The sequence below is a fragment of the Erpetoichthys calabaricus genome, chromosome 2 (genome assembly GCF_900747795.2).
Source record: "Erpetoichthys calabaricus chromosome 2, fErpCal1.3, whole genome shotgun sequence".
Classification (NCBI taxonomy): Eukaryota; Metazoa; Chordata; class Cladistia; order Polypteriformes; family Polypteridae; genus Erpetoichthys; species Erpetoichthys calabaricus.
This window is the reverse complement of record NC_041395.2, coordinates 114,423,744-114,444,675: the sequence shown is the minus strand read 5'-3', so window position 1 is coordinate 114,444,675 and position 20,932 is coordinate 114,423,744. Positions and strand designations below refer to the sequence as shown.

The 20,932-nt window shown below is 42.2% G+C and overlaps 1 protein-coding gene across 1 annotated transcript in view; it reads right to left on the bottom strand.

Annotated features, from left to right (window-relative positions):
- LOC114646274 (calsyntenin-2-like) overlaps window positions 1–20,932 on the bottom strand; it is a 791,236-nt gene that overhangs the window by 74,418 nt on the left and 695,886 nt on the right. The window contains exon 9 of the mRNA XM_028794392.2: window positions 8,830–8,992. Coding sequence (XP_028650225.1) covers window positions 8,830–8,992 — 163 coding nt within the window. The remainder of the gene's footprint in view (window positions 1–8,829; window positions 8,993–20,932) is intronic.

Sequence of the window (20,932 nt, the reverse complement as noted above, 5' to 3'; positions counted from 1 at the left end):
CTGGTGGAGCTCTAGAAAGCCTGAACTCAGTTTGAAGCTGTGTCCAGTTTCAGCATTTGACACACACCTCCTGCCTTCCACAATCCAAAGGCATGCTGTTGTGGTTTAGCGGAAGTGCTGTAGGTACTCTTTGAATGTCCATGTACATGCTAGTGTCCATAGTCTACCTGGGACTATGACCCTAAAATGGAAAAAACCAATGGAATCAACGAAACATCAGCCATGTCAATGATAACCCTAACAAATGCTTCTGAATCATTTGTGAACGTGTATGCACCATACAGTATGTAACCATTTTAAAGTTAGGACCAATTGGGATTAAAACTGCCGCCTATTTTAGGATATCCAAGAGAAGAGATGGGCCGTTAAACGTCTTAACTGGAAGTTCACTAATAGCCATGCCAAAGTAATGCAAATACCATGGTGGAAATGTACTAATACAACAGGAGTTCCTTATTCCCGTAGCTGGCAGCAGCCTACATTAGGCTATGCAGGGGCTCCTGCTAGCTATTATATTGAGTGGGGGGTCAGTACAGCAGGCGCACCTGGGAGAAGCCTGGGAGAAGCCTCTAGGAGTTTCAGATGGCCTTCCAGAGCTCAAAAGTGGTGCAAGAGGGCCAACTGGTAGTAACTCTAGCATGGGGTGCAGTATTAGTTAAACTTGGAGTTAGGAGAGCAAATTATACAGTGCTAAAAGCTCAATTGTCAGGAATAACAGAGTGCAGAGATGGCGAGAAAGGTTGGGAGATGTTAGAGGCATTTTGGTGGTGGCAAGTTCATTAGGTTTCATGGCATCATGCAATTTAAAAAAAATGTTGTGGTTCAAGCTTTGTGGGTATGCTTGTTCATGCGGCCCTGGGATGTTTAATGGGGGGAATTTGGGCTGATCGCAATTGGTTCCAATTTCCTTATTGACTCTCTGCACCGCACCCATGGAAGTATAAAGGAGAGCCTGATCGAGACAGGGGGATAAATGAAGAAGGAATGAGAAAGAGAAATGAAGGTTAAAGGAAAGGATTGAAAGAAGAAAAGACAAAGAGTCAGGATCGAGGCAGAGAGGGTTCCAAAGTGTGGAGGCAAGTGGTTGAGTACGGCCTCTGGAAGAGTGAGCGGATGACACTTCCAAGGTAGGGTTGCTTCTGCTCCGAGTGGGCTCCTGCAGATGCCAAGGGATGGTGGTGGGAGACAGGAGCAGAGCTTACTGGGTCCCAGCAGACACTAAATGACAGTGGTGAGGACACAAGCCAGGTCTGGAGTGCCACAATGGTGATCAAATGAGGGGGCTGGGGCATAAGTTGGTGTGAAGGTGGACTGAAATTGTCAGTGGGTGTCTCTGCTGCCTGAGCAGACCTAGTTATGTGAGTTTAAATGGACTCACTGAAGTGTTGGATTTGATATAGAAGATCCTGACTGTGGTTTAACTTCACCTTTTTAAACTATATATCCAATTGTTTATGGATGTTTATCCTCCACTGAAGAGATGGTTTTCATTATAGATTATTTATTGACCTTATTGTAAAGATCTACACTGCACTTTTGTTTGGAACGCTATTTATTCTAAAAGCACCAAAACACTTTGGACCTTACTCTTGACTGTTAAGTGTCCTCATTGCATGGCTCATGTTATCAGCAGATTCGTGTGCAAGTTGTGTCAGGCTGCTGGAGCCAACGCGGCCCGTCACAAGGTAACCAGTCAAGGAAATAACAGGCTTTGAGAGGGCTCACTGGGCACTGGCTCTTTGTATTTTTGTGCATTGTATGATTTGCTCTTTAAACCTTCTTCATGTGCTTTATTTTGGTATTGTAAGCTTCTTTTTTGGTAACTTTTGGGTGTCTTTGATGTATTTTTTCAGTTTATGGATGTCTCAAAAGTGCCCTATGCAGCCTAAAACCTGACTGACCCAATTCAGAGCCACAAGAATAATGTTATCTTATCCTGCTAACAATGAAAGCAAGGCAGGCAATAACCATGGACCAGGTGTCAGTCCACTGCAGGGCCAATTCACACGCACAATCACGATAACAAAGGGATAGCCAATTAAACTAACAGGCATGTCTTCAGATATGTGAGAGGAAATCTGGATTTCCTATGAGAAAACCCATGGAGAAGGTTCAGTCTTCAAAAAGATGACTAGATTCAGATCTTAGACACGGGTTCTATGAGGCAGTGCTACACCACCATGCTGGAACGTATGTAACCAGCACTTTATTAACTTTAATTCTAATTAGATCTCCTAGTAATGAATACAATTTGAAATACAAGACATGTGCAAAGTCTGATCCTTTGCCATAGTACCAGCCAACGTCTTAAATAACATATCAGGTTCTTGATCGTAATAAGAGCAAGTCATGTCAAGAAATGGCCATCTTTAACCCAGTATGAAGTCCTTTTGTGTCATACCAGCCAACCACATCAGTGACCAACCAGCTGATGCTCAATATTCATAATCGGCCATAGCAATGAGTGACTGAAGGCAACGCAGTATTAGATCCTGCACAATAATTATTACCAATGATGGTAATGCCTGACTAGCATCAATTCAATATAAGCTCCTCCACCTAAATAACGGCCAAGCAGAGCAAAGACTGGTCCGCACCAAGCCAGCATCAGCTCCTCTATCATAATACCTAATGACCACTTCACTGACAAGCTAGTATTACTCATTATCAGTTCCTCCAATATTAAATTTGTAGCTGGCCAACAGGACTCTCACAACCACAATGGTTCGTTGTTAGCTGCCTGACAGCCACCTATAGCAATGATTGACCCCACACAGTCTAATATAATTTCCCCCACAATAATACCAATCAATCATAACAATGATGTTATTGTGCTTCTTTTAACCCTGAGCTCTGTCACAGCACATCAGCAAGCAGGCCATAACACCAGAAAGTCTTGTGAATTAGATCAGTAGGTGACGCTGTGTCGAGCTCCCTCAATGAGAATTCTAACCATCTGATGGACATTTCTGTTATGATCTACCATCAAGAGTTACACTCCAGCATTTTCCAGCTTCGTATACTTTTGGCAAGGAAGGAAGGTGAGGTGCTATTTTTGACATTTAAAAAAAAAACTAAGTTGACATGATGCCAGGTTTCACCATCGAGTAAACTTGAGCACTGTGTCCAACAGAGCTGTGATGCCTAACTTCAGGTCTTGTTTGAAAATAAACATTTTTCCCCAGAGCCTCGACCTTGTGCAGTTGCACTCATAAAGGAAAGAGAGCTCCATAAGTTACATGTCAGTGAGCTCTAATTATTGCATACAGCTTTGAGATGATTGGGGAATGCAAATGGTGTTACAAACAGCCCCAGCGGGACCATTAGGGGTTTTTTTTTGTGCTGAATGTAAGTGCTCTCTCCCACCAGAAGGAACAGATGTGTTGCTTTCCCACATTCAATTTAAAATTTTAAAGGGGAAAAAAGGTGTTTCCTGTGGCATCTAACCTACTCATCAGGGAGCAGGACTTTCATATGGAGTTTACTGCTGATCTGTAGTGTCTCACCTCATCAATCAGTATACTGCATAACGTACTTTTACACATTACTGTGAGTGTCTATGCACTTCAATGCAGAATTGGTCCTCATTGTCAATTCTCAAAAACAAGTGGTATTTGAGCTCCTTGCCTGGACTAGCTTGTTCATTTTACACTGGCAATAGCACTGGAAAGCAATTGTGATAAGAGGTCCATGGCGCAGTGCAGTTTTTGAATAAATAATCAAATCCCTGAGTGTGCAGGCTCAGAACAGGAACAGAACAGAACACTTCACTCAGGGGTTGACTGGGGTGCATGGCAGATTGTGCTTACATGTGTAAATGCGAACAGATCAGTCAGGTGCCTCATTCAAACCTCGGAGGTAACCGCGTAGCAAACCCAATCAGGTAGGGAAATAAAAAGGAGCCTGCACAGCAAAGAGGGGATGGAAAAAGATGGAAAAGAAAGAAGAAAAGAAAGAGAAGGGAATGGAAAAAAAGAAATGAAGAGAGAATGAGAGTTGCAGGTTAAAAGGGGAAAGGTTTATGGGGATGGCAGAGGAAAGGATGCAGGCAGCCTGGAGGAGAGTCACTAGGAGGAGTGTAGGGCAGAGGCTCAAGGGGACTGAGGTGGGCCACTCCAACTGAGCATTTCTGGAGGTAGCTGGAGTGCTCGAACACATGTAGGGGGCTCCCGCATAAGGCTGAAGAGTGGCAGCGGGAGATGAAGGAGCGAGGTGAGGCTTGGCGCGCTGCATTGCTGGGAACCCATGGGACAGCAGTGAACCTAAGCCTGGTTGGTGCCTGTCGGAAGGACGTCTCCTCTGCTTGGAGGATCCCATCTGGGTAAGCAGAGGAGACATCAGGGTGAACCAGCGCTTGCGAGTGTTTTATGGAACAGATTCCTGGTTTTAAGCTCATTTTTAATGGATATTTATTTATTGGATTGTTTTAACTTCCACCTTCACATGGATTTTAATGGATTATTTATTTATTTTATAGCAGAAGAATTTGATTCACTGCTCTACCTTCTTCTTTTGGCTGCTCATGTTAGGGGGCGCCACAGTGGATCATCTTCTTCCATATCTTTCTGTCCTCTGCTTCTTGTTCTGTTACACCCATCACTTGCATGTCCTCTCTCACCACATCCATAAACCTTTGCTTAGGCCTTCCTCTTTTCCTCTTCCCTGGCAGCTCTATCCTTAATATCCTTTTCCCAATATACTTAGCATCTCTCCTCTGCACATGTCCAAACCAACGCAATCTCGCCTCTCTGACTTTGTCTCCCAACTGTCCAACTTGAGCTGACCCTCTAATGTACTCGTTTCTAATCCTATCCATCCTCGTCACACTCAGTGCAAATCTTAGCATCTTTAACTCTGCTACCTCCAGCTCTGTCTCCTGCTTTCTAGTCAGTGCCACCGTCTCCAACCCATATAACATAGCTGGTCTCACTACTGTCCTGTAGACCTTCCCTTTCACTCTTGCTGATACCCGTCTGTCACAAATTACTCCTGACACTCTTCTCTACCCATTCCACCCTGCCTGCACTCTCTTTTTCACCTCTCTTCCATAATCCCCATTACTGTGTACTATTGATCCCAAGTATTTAAACTCATCCACCTTCGCCAACTCTGTTCCCTGCATCCTCACCATTCCACTGACCTCCCCCTTATTTACACACATGTATTCTGTCTTGTTCCTACTGACCTTCATTCATCTCCCCTCTAGAGCATATCTCCACCTCTCCAGGGTCTCCTCAGCCTGCTCCCTACTATCGTTACAGCAGTGGCGGACCGTGCATTTCACACCTAGGCCTTCAGTAGTGCTCCGTCTGAATCAACCCGCCCCTCTAAAACTAATTTATGGTTATAAAAACCATCTTAATATGCATAAATACAGTATAAAGAGCCGTTGCATCGCAGATAGATAACTCCTGTAGCCACAATAAATGCCTTTATTGAATAGACAAACCAGGGGTGAACAAGTTCCTTTCTACTGCAGCTACAGCCCGCGACACACATAAAGATCATCAATAATAACTCATAAACTTGCAATATTATTTAGGAAAATCGCAACATTTTACTCACCAAAAATTTGGATTATTTGTAAACAAAATCCATCCTCCTCTCTTTCCTCAAAAACAGTTCAATTACTCTGTTGTACAGATTATCCGTGCGCTTCAGTTCCATCACAAAGTCCCTTTCTATCGCCATCGAAGCTAATGCTGACAGTTGAACCTGCCCTTTCGTATTTCTGGCATAAGTTTTAATTTGCTTTAGGGCTGGAAATGTCCGCTTGACAGAAGCAGTGGACACGGGAATGGTCACCGCCAAACATACCAATGTGTACAGCTGCCCCATGATGCTCTCATTCAGATTTTTCTATTACACCATCCTATCCAATCAACGGGTCTGAATACGGTGACGTTGCCGGACGCCTGCTAGATGGCCCTAGTGAAACCAACTCAAAATCTGATTGGTTGAAGCAACAGTTTAATCAACATTTATTTTGTGTTAGAGGGCCTGCAGAACGGATTGTGAAGGCCTCCGGGCAGACTTCTTTGACTTTGACCCTGCCTGGCAACAAATGATGGCTGAAATGTGATTGGTTAAATGCTTTAAAACGAAAATACATGTCTGGAAGCAGCACAACCATCAGAAAAGCTATGAAAGGAAGCGAACAGACTATTTGGAATTATTTAATAAGTATTCATGGACAAAATATAATTAACATCAGTTTGTGATTCAGATATTTTTTTAGGCCAGCAGAGAAGGCCTTGTAGGCCCTGATGGCCCGCCACTGCGCTACAGATCACAATGTCATCAGCAAACATCATAGTCCATGGGGACTCGTGTCTAATCTCATCTGTCAACCTGTCCAACACCATTGCAAATAAGAAAGGGCTCAGAGCCGATCCCTGATGTAATCTCACCTCCACGTTGAATACATCCGTCATGCCTACCGCAGACCTCACCACTGTCACACTTCCCTCGTACATTTCCTGTACAACTCTTACATACTTCTCTGCCACTCCTGACTTCCTCATGCAATACCACAACTCCTCTCGAAGCAACCTGTCATATGCTTTCTCTAGGTCCACAAAGACACAATGCAACTCCTTCTGGCCTTCTCTGTACTTCTCCATCAACACCCTCAGAGCAAACATCGCATCTGTGGTGCTCTGTCTTGGCATGAAACCATACTGCTGCTTGCTATTCATCACCTCACTTCTTAACCTAGCGTCCACTACTCTTTCCCATAACTTTATGCTGTGGCTCATCAATTTTATCCCCCTGTAGTTAGTACAGTCCTGCACATCCCTCTTATTCTTAAATATCGGCACCAGTACACTTCTTCTCCACTCCTCAGGCATCCTCTCACTTTCCAAGATTCCATTAAACAATCTGGTTAAAAAATCCACTAACATCTCTCCTAAACACCTCCATGCGTCCATAGGTATGTCATCTGGACCAATGACCTTTCCAGTTTTTCATCCTCTTCATAGCTGTCCTTACTTCCTCCTTGCTAATCCGATGCACTTCCTGATTCACTATCTCCCATCATCCAACCTCTTCTCTCTCTCATTCTCTTCATTCATGAGCCTCTCCAAGTACTCTTTCCATCTGCTCAACACACTCTCCTCACTTGTGAGTACGTTTCCATCTTTATCCTTTATCACCCTAACCTGCTACACATCTTTCCCAGCTTGGTCCCTCTGTCTAGCCAATCGGTACAGGTCCCTTTCTCCCTCCTTATTGTCCAACCTCTCATACAACTCATCATATGCCTTTTCTTTAGCCTTTGCCACCTCTCTCTTCACCTTGCACCTTTTCTCCTTGTACTCTTGTCTACTTTCTGCATCTCTCTGACTATCCCACTTCTTCTTCGCCATCCTCTTCCTCTGTATACTCTCTTGTACTTCCCCATTCCACCACCAGGTTTCCTTTTCCTCCTTCCTCTGTCCAGGTGTCACGCCAAGCACCCTTCTTGCTGTCACCCTTACTACATCTACTGTAGTTTCCTCAACTGTCTGGTAATTCTTCACTGCCACCCAGTGCCTGTCTAACCTCCTCCCTAAAGTCAACCTTGCTGTCTTCCTTTTTCAACTTCCATCGTTTGATCCTTGGCTCTGCTCTTATTCTCTTCCTCTTCTTGATCTCCAGCGTCATCCTACAGACCACCATCCTATGCTGCTTAACTACACTTTCCCCTGCCACCACTTTGCAGTCTTCAATCTCCTTCAGATTGACTGTTCTGCATAGGATGTAATCTACCTGTGTGCACCTTCCTCCACTCTTGTATGTAACCCTATGTTCCTCCCTCTTCTTAAAATATGTATTCACCACAGCCATGTCCATCCTTTTGGCAAAATCCGCTATCCTCTGATCTTCTTCATTGCTATTCTTGACACCATTCCTACCCATCACCTCCTCTTCTCCACTGTTCCCTTCACCAACATGCCCATTGAAATCCGCTCCAATCACCACTTTCTGTCCCTTGTGTACACTGTTCATCACTTCATCCAACTCACTCCAAAAATCTTCTTTTTCATCCATCGCACACCCAACTTGTGGGGCATATGCACTAACAACATTCATCATCACACCTCCAATTTCCAGCTTCATAATCATTACTCTGCCTGATACTCTTTTCACCTCCAAAACACTCCTAACATACTGTTCCTTCAGAATAACTCCTACCCCATTTCTCCTCCCATCCACACCATGATAGAACAATCTGAATCCACCTCCAATCCACCTGGCCTTACTCCTCTTCCATTTAGTCTCTTGCACGCACAATATATCAGCATTCCTTCTCTCCATCACATCAGCTAATTCTCTCCCTTTACCAGTCATACTGCCAAATTCAAAGTTCCTACCCTCAATTCCACTTTCTTTACCTTCCTCCTCTCCTCCTGCCTCCGGACACGTCTCCCCCCTTCTTTTTCTCTTTCTTCGGCCAACAGTAGCCCAATTTCTGCCAGCACCCTGTTGGCTAATAGTACTGGTGGCGGTCGTTGTTAACCCAGGGCTCGACCGATCCGGTATGGAAATCTGTATTGTTATCTGCATATTGATTTGGCAAAATTTTACACCGGATGCCCTTCCTGACGTAACCCTCCCCATTTATCCAGGCTTGGGACCAGCGCAAAGAAACACACTGGCTTGTGCATCACCTGTGGCTAATGCACTACTCTATGTAAACACTGAGCACTTTTAGTACCAACCCCTTGCAGTATGTGTGTGTCCTCATTGGGCACACCCCAGACATGACAAGAAAGCATGGAGCGGACCTGGATTGTCACAGCAATCTCATTGAGTATATTGGAAAATAAAATGGATGATAATTACCTTGCCAGCATGCACCAACGGTAAGCTGCATGTCGATCTGTGAAGGGTGAATCGGCCAGTCGTCCGTTACCAGATAGGGATCATATGTCACTCCATCAACATATAGGGTGACAACAGGAAACTCCACATTTATCACATAGTAATGCCACTCTTTGTCACAAATCTGAAAAAAAGAAATATATTTGTAGAGTCAAAGTAAATCCTATCAATTGAGCATAGGGCAGTACATTAAGGAGCAGCAATGATTAAGGCACACAGAAGCATCCTAACATTATTGTGTACTGAAGAACGAGTAAGGAGGCAAATTGATTTCTTCACAAAGACAGAGCTCATTAAACTTTCATTACACCTCTTAGTGAATGTGGCAGGACTCTAATTGCCCCAAATGGGAACCCATCTGCAAGGAATGGCTCTGCTTGAAAAAACAAAAAATGTGGTTTAAAAAATTTCATTGATGTTTTCTAATGTAGGAACAAATGCAGAAGTGCCCTGAGTTAATGATACCTTGAATAAGCAAAGCAGGCATACTATAACAGCTGTTTGAAATGCTTGGGGTTTTCACAACATTTTACAAAAAAAAAAAAAAAATATAATAAGAATAATAAAAAAAAAATCACCAAAGTGCTTCAGTCTATAAGGTCAAGTCCTACAAAATAAGCTCTGAAATTTGATTCCTCCTCGAGTTAGAGGGGTTTTCCATTTTGAGTACTTTTGACAGCATCGCTGTACACAAGTCGTTCTTGTGATGTCACCATATTCACTGTACACTCTTGAAATGAAGGTGCCAGAGAGCGATGCCACAGTGAACCATTTTTGGTTCCCAAAAGGCAATTCCACATGAAGGTTCCAGAATAGAATCTTTATTTATTTAGATCTGTAAGAGGCTCCATATAGTAAACAACCATGAATAGACGGTAAGAGATTTATGAATTACCAATGGCTCGTGATTTTAAAAGGACTCTTGCTGCATACAATAACACAGGCTAACAGGTCAAAGTTTTCTTAATCTGTTACTGTTCTGCTAGGTAGCCTAACACAGATTAAAGATTTCATTTGTTTCTACATATATGAAGGTTTTTCAAAGCACAAAGAACTGGCATCATATGCAAACAACTCTTCCCAGAATGAAATGGTGCTTTATCAAGCAAAAGTTCTAGGAGGAACAACACAAACCAGTAAAACACCATAAACACAGCATATATAAGGTTGTAGCATGCGCTGATTATAGCCCATTGCTGCACCCACCAAATGATGAACCACATGGATTGGGACTCGAGTGCAGTGGGTGACACCTCAGGACCACACTGCCACCAACCTCCAAGTTTTCCCTGTAAGTTGGAGGACCAGCTTGCAGGGCTGGATGAAGATTAACGTCATACTTAGGATGAAGCAATTCCAGGTTAAGGGCCTTGCTCAAGAGCCCAACGGAGTGGAATCACTTCTGGCATTTATGAGATTCAAACCAGCAGCCTTCTGATTGCTGGCGCAGACCCCTAGCCTCAGGGTCAACACTCTGCCCCTAAAGCACCATAAAGAACCAGTATGTTTAAGAGTGTACAGAACACTAAAAAGCTACCTCTGGTAGCCCAGTGGCATTTTACATCACTGATTTAGCCCTGGCCAGCTCCAGTAAGCCCTTTAAGTATAGAAACACTTCAGAAACACTAGAATCTGAGCTCAGGAAATGGGCCAAGTGGCACCCCAAAAAACCAGAGGGGATAACACTTTATTGTGATCTTGCATTTGACATCAATGTTTTATCAGTTTTCTGCTTTATTTGAGAGTACATTATATTTAAAGAAACATTGAATGATTTGAGATTGACCTGCTTTACTTTGTTCTGTCTTCCCACCATGCACCACATTCCTTTTCCTGTGTGGCGCTCATTCTGCCTTCAGACACAGAAGGGAAATTGATGCACTTTGACAGAACTCATCACCTACAATACATTATAAAATGCATTTACTAACATTCTTCACTGGTTTTAAACTTTATGAGTAACTGGTTTGAACAAATACATGAATTACTCTAACACAGGTGCTCCATGTTAAGACGCCGTCCACATCTGCTGACTCCCTGTGATGCTGACCTGTGCATTCTGGTAAAGGAGATAAGCAGAAACTTTATTGACAGCCTACAACCTGCCATTAGAAGCTCCTGCTTCCCGTGAATTTGCTGACAGTTACTCTTCTAATCTCTTTAACTTTCGCTTTTAATGAGGAGTTCTCGATTCTTAGTAGAGGACTGATTTGTTCGCTCCTAGCCCCTCACAATGAGACCAGACAGTCCAAGCCGGAACAGCCAGCGGCAAAGCTGTCACAGATTACGTAAGATGCACAGCCTCATGTTTGGTCAGTAGAAGACAGCAAATAAATCAAAGGCTTACCAATACCCTCAACTGAACTTTGCATGAATCTTCAGGTTCACTTCTGCAGACTCACTTCCTTGTTTCAATCCACTTACTGCTGGAGAAAGGCGATCCTGAGTGTCACAAGTTGCTCAATTTGGCAAGTTTGTTCAGCTTACTCAGGCTCAGGATGCTTCCATTTATTATTTTAAGTAAAATTTGAATGAAAAGCAAGGGGCAGGTAAATGTCCCCACACTTTCTAGGCCCCTCTCCTAACTTCCACTGTCCCTAAAGAGAAATCTTTCAGGATGTGTTGCCTCTCTCTACTATAGGCCCTCACATGGGAGGCCGACTGTAAACCCTGGACCTCTGGTTCATTATGTGGCAGCTTATCCAGTTTTGCTAAGGAAAACGCCTCCCACCCAACTGAGTAGATGGGCTTCTGACTTCTAAACTGTAACTGTGTGGGTCTCACATTGCAAAGTGGAAGAGTCTTGCTGCTCAAAAACACCCCCTGCCCCCCTCCCATCCAGAAACATGCTGTTAGTGTTGAATGTCACTCCGTCAAACTTAAAGCGACTCTTTTAGGCAGTGTGGCCTAGTAGCTAAGAACCTGGACTGCAAACTACAATGGTTGATGACCAGTAACATGGAGAGACTATGTCTTCATTCATTAAATTACTTATCATGCAGGCAGTGGCGTAGCTAGGGGCAGGCGGAGAGGGCGGTCCGCCCCGGGCGGCACATTTTTGGGGGTGGCATAATTGGACAAAAGGCTCAGTAGAATTTGTGTGTAAGCAGCAGGGTTCGGAAAAATATCACTCATGAACGAAAAAAGTAAAATTCTCTGATTTTTATCCACAAATGCTTCAAAAATAATTTTCAGACTGTCCTTCTGTAACGGCATCAGACGCAGCAGTTGAAATGTATAAGGCAATAACTAAAATAAACATAAACATTACACCGATAACACTGGACAACAAGCATTTTGCTACTTTCACCTTTACTTTAATAGGTTTCACTTGCTGACTCCAAATCTGAAAGCCGTTTTCATCCTGCACGTCCCATTTTCTAGTTATGATGTTCCAGGTCTTGGACAACTAGGGTGACCAGACAGTAAAGGCGGATAACCATTTTGATAAATACTGGTAATTTCACTAGGGATGCCATTGAGATTAAAGAATTCACCACACGTTATTAACAGCTGTGAGTTGTTTACCTTGTCATTATTCATTTTATTTAAAAATTATAAACTTTTAATTAGCAGAAAAAATATTTGTTATTGACTACCAGGTCTTATATGACTCTAAAGCATAATGACACAGTTCATACATGACGGTGCAGTAGGTGGGGGTTTTACTGTTAAACTTAACATTGTATTTCAGGCCATTTTGGTCGTTAGATTCAGGATTACTTTGAAAATTTTGTCAAGGCGATGGACAGAAATGGCGATGCTTTTCAGCATTTAAGAAATAAGTTTGGTCTACGAGAAAAGTGAAGCCAAAATTAAGGAAGGTGTTTTTGTTGCTCCTGAAATCCGTGAACTGATGCTTGACGATGAGTTCAAAAGGAAACTGAAGCCCACTGAATCAGCACCCTCATTCGTGCGGGTTGTCTAGAATTTTCTTGGCAGTCACAGAGCAGAGAATAATGCTGAGCTTGTGGAGAACCTGCTGAAAGCCTATCAGCTTATGGGAGACAGAATGTCACTGAATATGCATTTTTTACATTCTCATCTCGACTTTTTTCCACCAAAACTGGGCGATGTCAGCGATGAGTACAGGGAAAGATTTCATCAAGATATAAAGGTGATGGAAAACTGATATCGGGGAAAATTCACTCTGAGCATGATGGGTGACTACTGTTGGTTCTTGCAAAGAGAGACGAATGTGCGGTACAAGTGCAAAAGCGAGTGCCTCCAAAAACTTTTATATTGAGGTGAATTGACATAAATATGCCTTAACGTGTCTCTGGTACCGTCTTCTGGTTTGTTTTCAGAATAAACACATCAAAACAATTTTGGTGGGACAGAGTTCAAACTCCAGATATCATATTGATATATTGCGGCAGCACGGTGACGCAGTGGGTAGTGCTGCTGCCTCGCAGTTAGGAGACCTGGATTCGCTTCCCAGACATGCAGAAAGACATGCAGGTTAGGTGCATTGGCGATCCTAAATTGTCCCTCGTGGGTGTGCCCTGCGGTGGGCTGGTGCCCTGCCCGGGGTTTGTTTCCTGCCTTGCGCCCTGTGTTGGCTAGGATTGGCTCCAGCTGACCCCCGTGACCCTGTAGTTAGGATATAGCGGGTTGGATAATGAACGGATAGATGGATATATTATATTGCTATTCAAAAGTGTCAAAACGTCAACGATGATGACGTGCTAGCTTCATTCCGATTTCATATATGAAATCAGTGTAAAAAACTTAATAAAGAGCTGCTCTGAAGTTTCCAGTAGCAAACAAAAAATATTTTTTGTAGACCAGTGTAATAATTTCTAGTAAGACAACTAATTTACAATTTATAATTTTGTTTCGTTATCAATCCGAATGCGTTCCTGCTCTGCGCAGAAAACATCCCCACCTATCACTTGTACACTACACTGGTTCTGGTTTTCGCAACGTAATTATATTAAACTAATAATTAGAACATGGCTTATCAGTGCGTCTATACGATATGCTTGTCTAGTTGATGCTTATACATAATTATATGTGAAAAATTATTGCTGTTTCTCTATACCAGTATATGAATAAATCTATGCAAAATTTATTTGAATTTTTCTCTATACATCATTTTAATTTTCTATTTAAATAGGTTAACATATTCAGATATGTTGGAGGGCAGCAAATTGAAGCATCACCCCGCCATGAGCAGCACGAACTCTAGCTACACCGCTGTGTGCAGGGCTGTATAACTCATTGTCACAAAAATATTTCCTAACAAAAATGTGATATCTTTGTCTTTGATTGAAAGACATCCTAAAAAATGAAAGACACTTCAACTATCAAAACTGTTAACTAAATCCTTAAACACACCTAGATGTTATGCCATGCATACATTTTCTAACTTATTTTTCTTATTTTGAATTGCTTTAAATTAAGTTCCCATATTCTTAATAAAGCCCCTTGGGATCATTATGAAACAATCTCAAGTGACAAATAAGGATGCCAATTTGGAATTTGTCCCACCAGAGGTGACGTCTCACTTATTTGCCTGTGAGCCTGCTGACACCTCGATTAATGTTATACAGAACACTAGCTGCCCTGTACGCTGCAGGAACGTTCACATGTTAGGTGTGTGTAAAGAGCCCTGTGAATGTGCACAAGAGAGATTTGTTTCATTAATGGTGGTGCATTATTTTGCAACTGGCAAGTCTTTATTTTTAGGTGGTAGATACATGATACACAAGTCCATTGTATCTTAGGCATATATGCCTGTGTGGTGCTTGAACATTCTGATTATATATTGTGTGCCATTTTTTTCCTCCAAGTACTGCTGTTTTCCTCCCATTTTAGAAAGATATTCAGGGCCAGTCAACTGGTTTCTATTAATATTCCCAATATGAATGACTTTGGGTGTGTACATGAGTGTGTATTGTGGTGGACTGGCTCCCCTATCCAGTATCGGTTCTCATATTGTGCTGCTGGAATACACTCTGGCACCTTGTAACCCTGAACTGGTTATGTAGTTTAGAAATTGGAGGAAAGGATACTTTGTGTTAAGTTTATGGCTCCTTTGTAAGGTGTCTTGTGAATGTGCTTACAGTAGGACAGAGCATATAAAGGAAAGATATTTGCTTAGCCGCCTACAGTGGAGTAAATCATGCCTATTATGTGAACATGATATTGGATGATATTGGAGATACAGCTTTTTGGATGCTCCCAGTATCGGCTAAGGCCTTCTCAGGTATACCTGACACCCCACCAGCACCGACCATTCGAAACTCTGATGCTGACTTTCATCGACTATTGTAACATTTACATCAGTGACAGACATGATTCCATTTGTTCTCATTTTATAATTGTTATTGCTTAATTATCAATGATGTAGTAACCAAAAAGTAGGAGGAGGAAGAACAAGAGGAGGATTCAATGGAATGCTTAGTGTAAAAGAGTAGATAGATAGATAGATAGATAGATAGATAGATAGATAGATAGATAGATAGATAGATAGATAGATAGATAGATAGATAGATAGATAGATAGATAGATAGATACTTTATTAATCCCAATGGGAAATTCACATTCTCCAGCAGCAGTATACTGATACAATAAATAATATTAAATTAAAGAATGATAATAATGCAGGTGAAAAACAGACAATAACTATGTATAATGTTAAATGTTAACGTTTACCCCCCCGGATGGAATTGAAGAGTCGCATTGTTTGGGAGAGGAACGATCTCAATCTGTCAGTGGAGCAGGACAGTGACAGCAGTCTGTCGCTGAAGCTGCTCTTCTGTCTGGAGATGATACTATTAAGTGGATGCAGTGGATTCTCCATAATTGATAGGAGCCTGCTGAGCGCCCTTCGCTCTGCCACAGATATTAAACTGTCCAGCTCCATGCCAACAATAGAGCCTGCCTTCCTCACCAGTTTGTCCAGACGTGAGGCGTCTTTCCTCTTAATGCTGCCTCCCCAGCACACCACTGCGTAGAAGAGGGCGCTCGCCACAACTGTCTGATAGAACATCTGCAGCATCTTATTGCAGATGTTGAAGGACATGTCTCACTGCTGGTAACCAAACTGAAGATCCACCAACAGTGTGGCCTAAAAGGGAGATGCTTATTGTATTATTAGCATTAAAAAACAATCTCTGTTTGGTGGCAAGGGCTGAGCACAGATCTCTGCACACAACTGAAGTGGCTTAGCGTCCTGTAACTCCAGCCACCTAACAACAGACAATAACTCAGCAAACATAAAACAAATGAATCAATGTGACTGGACAGGTGATCACTCAAGTGATATGTTCAAATATTGGAGAATGCATTGTGAGGTTCTACTGTTTGAGATGAGGTCAGGTCTGGTCATTTTGGGGAGCATGCACTGGTACGCGGTCCAGTCCCACACTCCGGAAATTACCCTCTATCTGCCGTGTCCAGGTGTTACATGGATGACCTCCTGGCCTGGTTCAGCCACTTGGGTCTCCAACAATGAGGATCCTACGAGCAGGATCACCCTCGGGGAATTGCGTGACATGGCCGTAATGCCGTAACTGACGCTCCTTCACAATGCAGGTAATGTGCTTCATTCGGAACTCCATGAGCAACCACTCATTCGACACAAAGTCAAACCAACAGTACCCAAGGATTATCCGGAGAGACACAGTACCAAAGAAGTCCAGTCTTCGTCTCAGGTCACTGGATAGTGTCCATGCCTCGCAACCATATCGCAACTGTCACTGCTAATGTAAGTAAACATCTCAAAGAGGTCCGACATTCTCTCTGCAGGCAGACACACTGTTTGTGGCTGTGCCCAAGAGGTCATTAAAGACCTGGATGATGAGAAGCCAATCAATGTCTTAGAAAAAAAAACATTCAAACAAGAAGCTTTCATAAAAGGTTTCAACATAAAACATATGACTGACCATTGGATGTGGCCCAATGTGAATACGACATAGAAATGTTATAAAAGCAAATACAACAAGTTCTGTTTAGTAAAGACCTTTTACCATGTAAGGTATCAAATGTGCTTTCAGTTGTTACACACATGCACATGGGAGACAGCTTAAGAGCTTAAATAACTGCAATTATCCACCAGACCTGGGGTTGGCACGGTCCTCTGATGCTTTCTGTCTTTCTCCCTATGCAGACCAACAGCAGCGGGCACCCACTGATGACATAATTTCCAGTTCCCCTGGACCCACCCCTTCCTGTCATTATTCTACTTAACTGCCATTTTGTTACTTTGTAATCAGTTCATTCATGAGCTCTTATGCAAATACCCTTTTCATTTATTTTGCCAAATATTGCAAGCATACAGGATACTGTGGTGGTATACCTCAACTCTTTATCTTGGTTTTGTTTCTGTTTATTCCAGACAATGCTAAGTACAAACAAACTAAATAACCACAATAAGTACTAAAGATGCTGGGCATGTTCTGGCTAGTAAAGAGTTTTTCTGGCATCAATCTCAGGAAGACGTGATATGCTGCGCCAAATGCAAATAGGAAATAAAAATTAATTTTGAAACAAGAATATGGAGAAAGAGGTTTAAGTGGTTTATTCAAATTCACTTTAAAAGGTGGGTGGCACGGTGGCGGAGTGGTAGGTCTGCTGCCTTGCAGTAAGAAGACCTGGGTTTGCATCCCGGGTCCTCGCTGCGTGAAGTTTCTGTGATCTCACCGTATCTGTGTGGGGTCTTCTAGGTGCTCTGATTTCCTTCCAGTCCAAAGACATGCAGGTTAGGTGGATTGGTGGCACTTAATTGGCCTGTGTGTGAGTTTGGGGTGAGTGTGTTTTCGCTCTGTAATGGACGGACGCCCTCTCCAGGGTTTTCTCCTGCCTTGTGCCCAATGCTAGCTGGGATTGGCTCCAGCTTCCCCTGTGACCCTTCTCAGGAATAAGCAGGTCAGAAAATGACTGATAAATAAATGGCCATATAAAATAGTTGATTTACTATGTTATCTAAAACATTTAAATATCATTAAATCTTTTTTAGTTAGAACCACATGTACTACCGCTCACCACTTAGTTCTGCTACCTTTTAAAGTATTTTCAAATTTTGGTAAAAACCCAGCCACAGCACAAGACGACTGGCTAGTCTTGGCCTTCTTTGCCACCCACAATGCAGTCAGCTTTGTTCTCTCCCCCACAATTACTAATGGATCTGGACATACTGGGACACAGTGACACTGAGAGAGTGGCTGCACACCCTAACTCTGATCTTTACTTTCTACTCCACCAATTATAAAATAAATGTTACGTTTTATTTTTTCTGATGCCCTGAAGAAATCTTCTGAAATGCTATTTGATAAGATTTGCTTTATTCCATAAAGATTGATCTCTTGAAAACATATTGGATTTGTGCAAACATATTAGCTGCAATGTAAGTCAACATGAAATGCCTGCCTGGCTGAGGCTCTGCTCATTTTTCTTTAGTTCCTGGCACGGCATGACTATCAAAATGGAGGAGCCTGTGGCAGTGAGCCCACCCAATGTCCATCCCTGGCAAAGGTCACATCGCTGAACTGCCCCCGCTTGGGCCGACATGCTCTACAACTTCCTGATTGTGTGTAACTCAGTATTAAATAAATGGCTACCCACTGGTTACTCAGCTGATCTGAAATCAATAATTCCCATTACTGGACCTCTAATAGTCCAGGGTTATGGAGCATGCAAGAGCAATAAAAAACATTTTTCTTCTTTGCTTTTACACTTTAAGTTTGATTTGGTGTTGATCAAAGAACACTGCATGTGGGAGAGCTTCTTTTTTATTGTAGGCATGGAAGGGACGTTAATTTAATTAGACAAATATTGCACTATTTAATACAGAAATTTCGATTCTTGAAAGAAAAAATAAGTGAATTTTGTAGCAAAAACTAACCCAAGGCATAAAACAAGTAAAAAAAAAAAATCAGATACAAGAGTGTAAGACATTTAGGGGAATCAAGTAACGATACCTGGAGTGTGGCAGAGCGTTCAGGTCTTTGCCATGTGATGGATTGGTGCTCCATTCAAGGTTGGCACTCAATCTGTTGCTGGGCAAATATTCTGCTGGCCTACAGCCGGATTACACTGGTTCCGAAAATGAATGGATGGGGATGATTGGCTCAAAAGAGTTGGAAAATAGATCAGTCTATCAGACGTAGAACCAGAGAGGCACCAGAATATCAACGGAGCTGTCCCAGAGCTCACTCTACAAACAAGAAGGTGTGAGATCTTGAACCTAAAAGGCTGAAATACACGGCTAAGGTGGTCTTGGTCTAGGATACTAAGTTCTTTCGAAATTTTATTGGGAGTAACCAAACAAATAGAACAAGCAACATTTTATAAGAGTTGCAGAGTTGACGGAACCACTGAATGAAGCACACTTAACATAGAGTGGGCTACTATGTGAGGAGTGCCTCCTGTATGAATGATTCTACTTTATAGGAATTGAGTAGAAAAGGTAAGTGCCTGGAAAAAGACGAAATGATGCACGTGATAATGAGGAACTTACTGGTAGGAGAGTGGAGCTAGAAAACAATAAATTAGTTAAGATGCCAGAAAGTGGAAAGCATTAAGCATAAAATGTGCTTTTGATTGTAAATGTGTGTATGCCATTTCTTACGCAAAGGTCAGATTTTATAAAACACAAACTTGGTGTAAAAATTGCCTTAACGTTATGGAAAATTTCAACCATTCGTAAGTTCTACACAGATTTTTTTGGTGTTGGCAATTTAGTGACTCCAGGTGGCAGCACAAGGAAATGAACAGAAAATCCTGTTTCATCGCACTTTGTAATGGTGTGACGGCCACATTCCGATGTTCTTGAACTAATTGCACACACATACTCTTTTTTTGATATTTCCCAATACTGACTATATGTATTTCATATTAAAGTTATCTGACATGTTCCCTTCATAAAGATGTCCTCAGTGTTGGTAATAATGCCTAATGCGTGCTCTTAATGCTAACTTCTTCAGTGTGTATCTATTAAAAGGGTGTGATGTGTTCTGAACGACATAGCTGGCATTGGCAGCATTAGGATGACACTGGCAAAGGCAAGCTATGCAAAGAAGTAAGTTTTCAGGGATTGTGATAATTTTTTAGCTTATAAAGACGACTGGCTTATAAGTTGATTTAGACTTCTTAGAGCTATGTGCTGAATTGGAGCCCACATTACTGAGATCACCATGCAGAAATGTTGTGAGCCCTTTTCTGTAACGTGTTTGGCGACAGGCACTTTTTAACGTGAACTGCTGTACCGCCCCAAAGGTTTGCCATATTGTGATGGTTTGTGCAGTGCAACATGGACTGCCTCTGCCACCTGAGATAAGCCAAGATGGGTGCATGGATATCCCTGATCTTGTCCTTCAGGACATCAACACAATGGCGATTCAAAGATGTCTGGCTTTTGTACATCAAATGTGAAAAGACTTATATGTATAGTAACATTGATATTTACAGGGAAAGTTCAATAAAAATGTTAAAACAGTTCTGTGGAAGCAGCCTATGTCAAATGACACTGTGTGCTAGTGGTGGTCTGCGCACTGCATCATGGTACATTGCTATTGCTCTCCTCACTCAGCTGACACAACTCGTTTGACTTTTTTTCTGCTTTCATTTGCAACTCCTGCAGAGAAACCACCAAAAAGAATGGTCTGCACTTTAGTCAGCAATACTATACCTCAAGTTCACATTTACACAATTCACAGTTTCGTTTTCTGTCTTTTCTTTCTCTGCTCTTCCATGGTTTATAGTAAAGGGGTCACTTGGGAATATGGGCAAATTTATATGGTAGTTAGACCATGATTATTGAAAAAAGGGTTTTTTTTATGCCCTATGGTTACTGTCAGGCAGTCACTGTGTATGGCTAAAGCTCGAGCACGAGGTCATAGTTCTATGTAATGTATAATTGGCTTGGCATGCTGCTTACGTATGGTTTTACAAATCTTGTGCATACGCTGTTGTTGGCTTCCATGTGTAAACAAAATTTCAGTATTGAATCTAAGCAAGGTTTTATACAGTACAACGACAAATCAGAAGAAGTTGGGATGGAATGGAAAATGCAAATTAAAAAAAAAACAGCACAGTGATTCTTAAATTTAGTTTGACT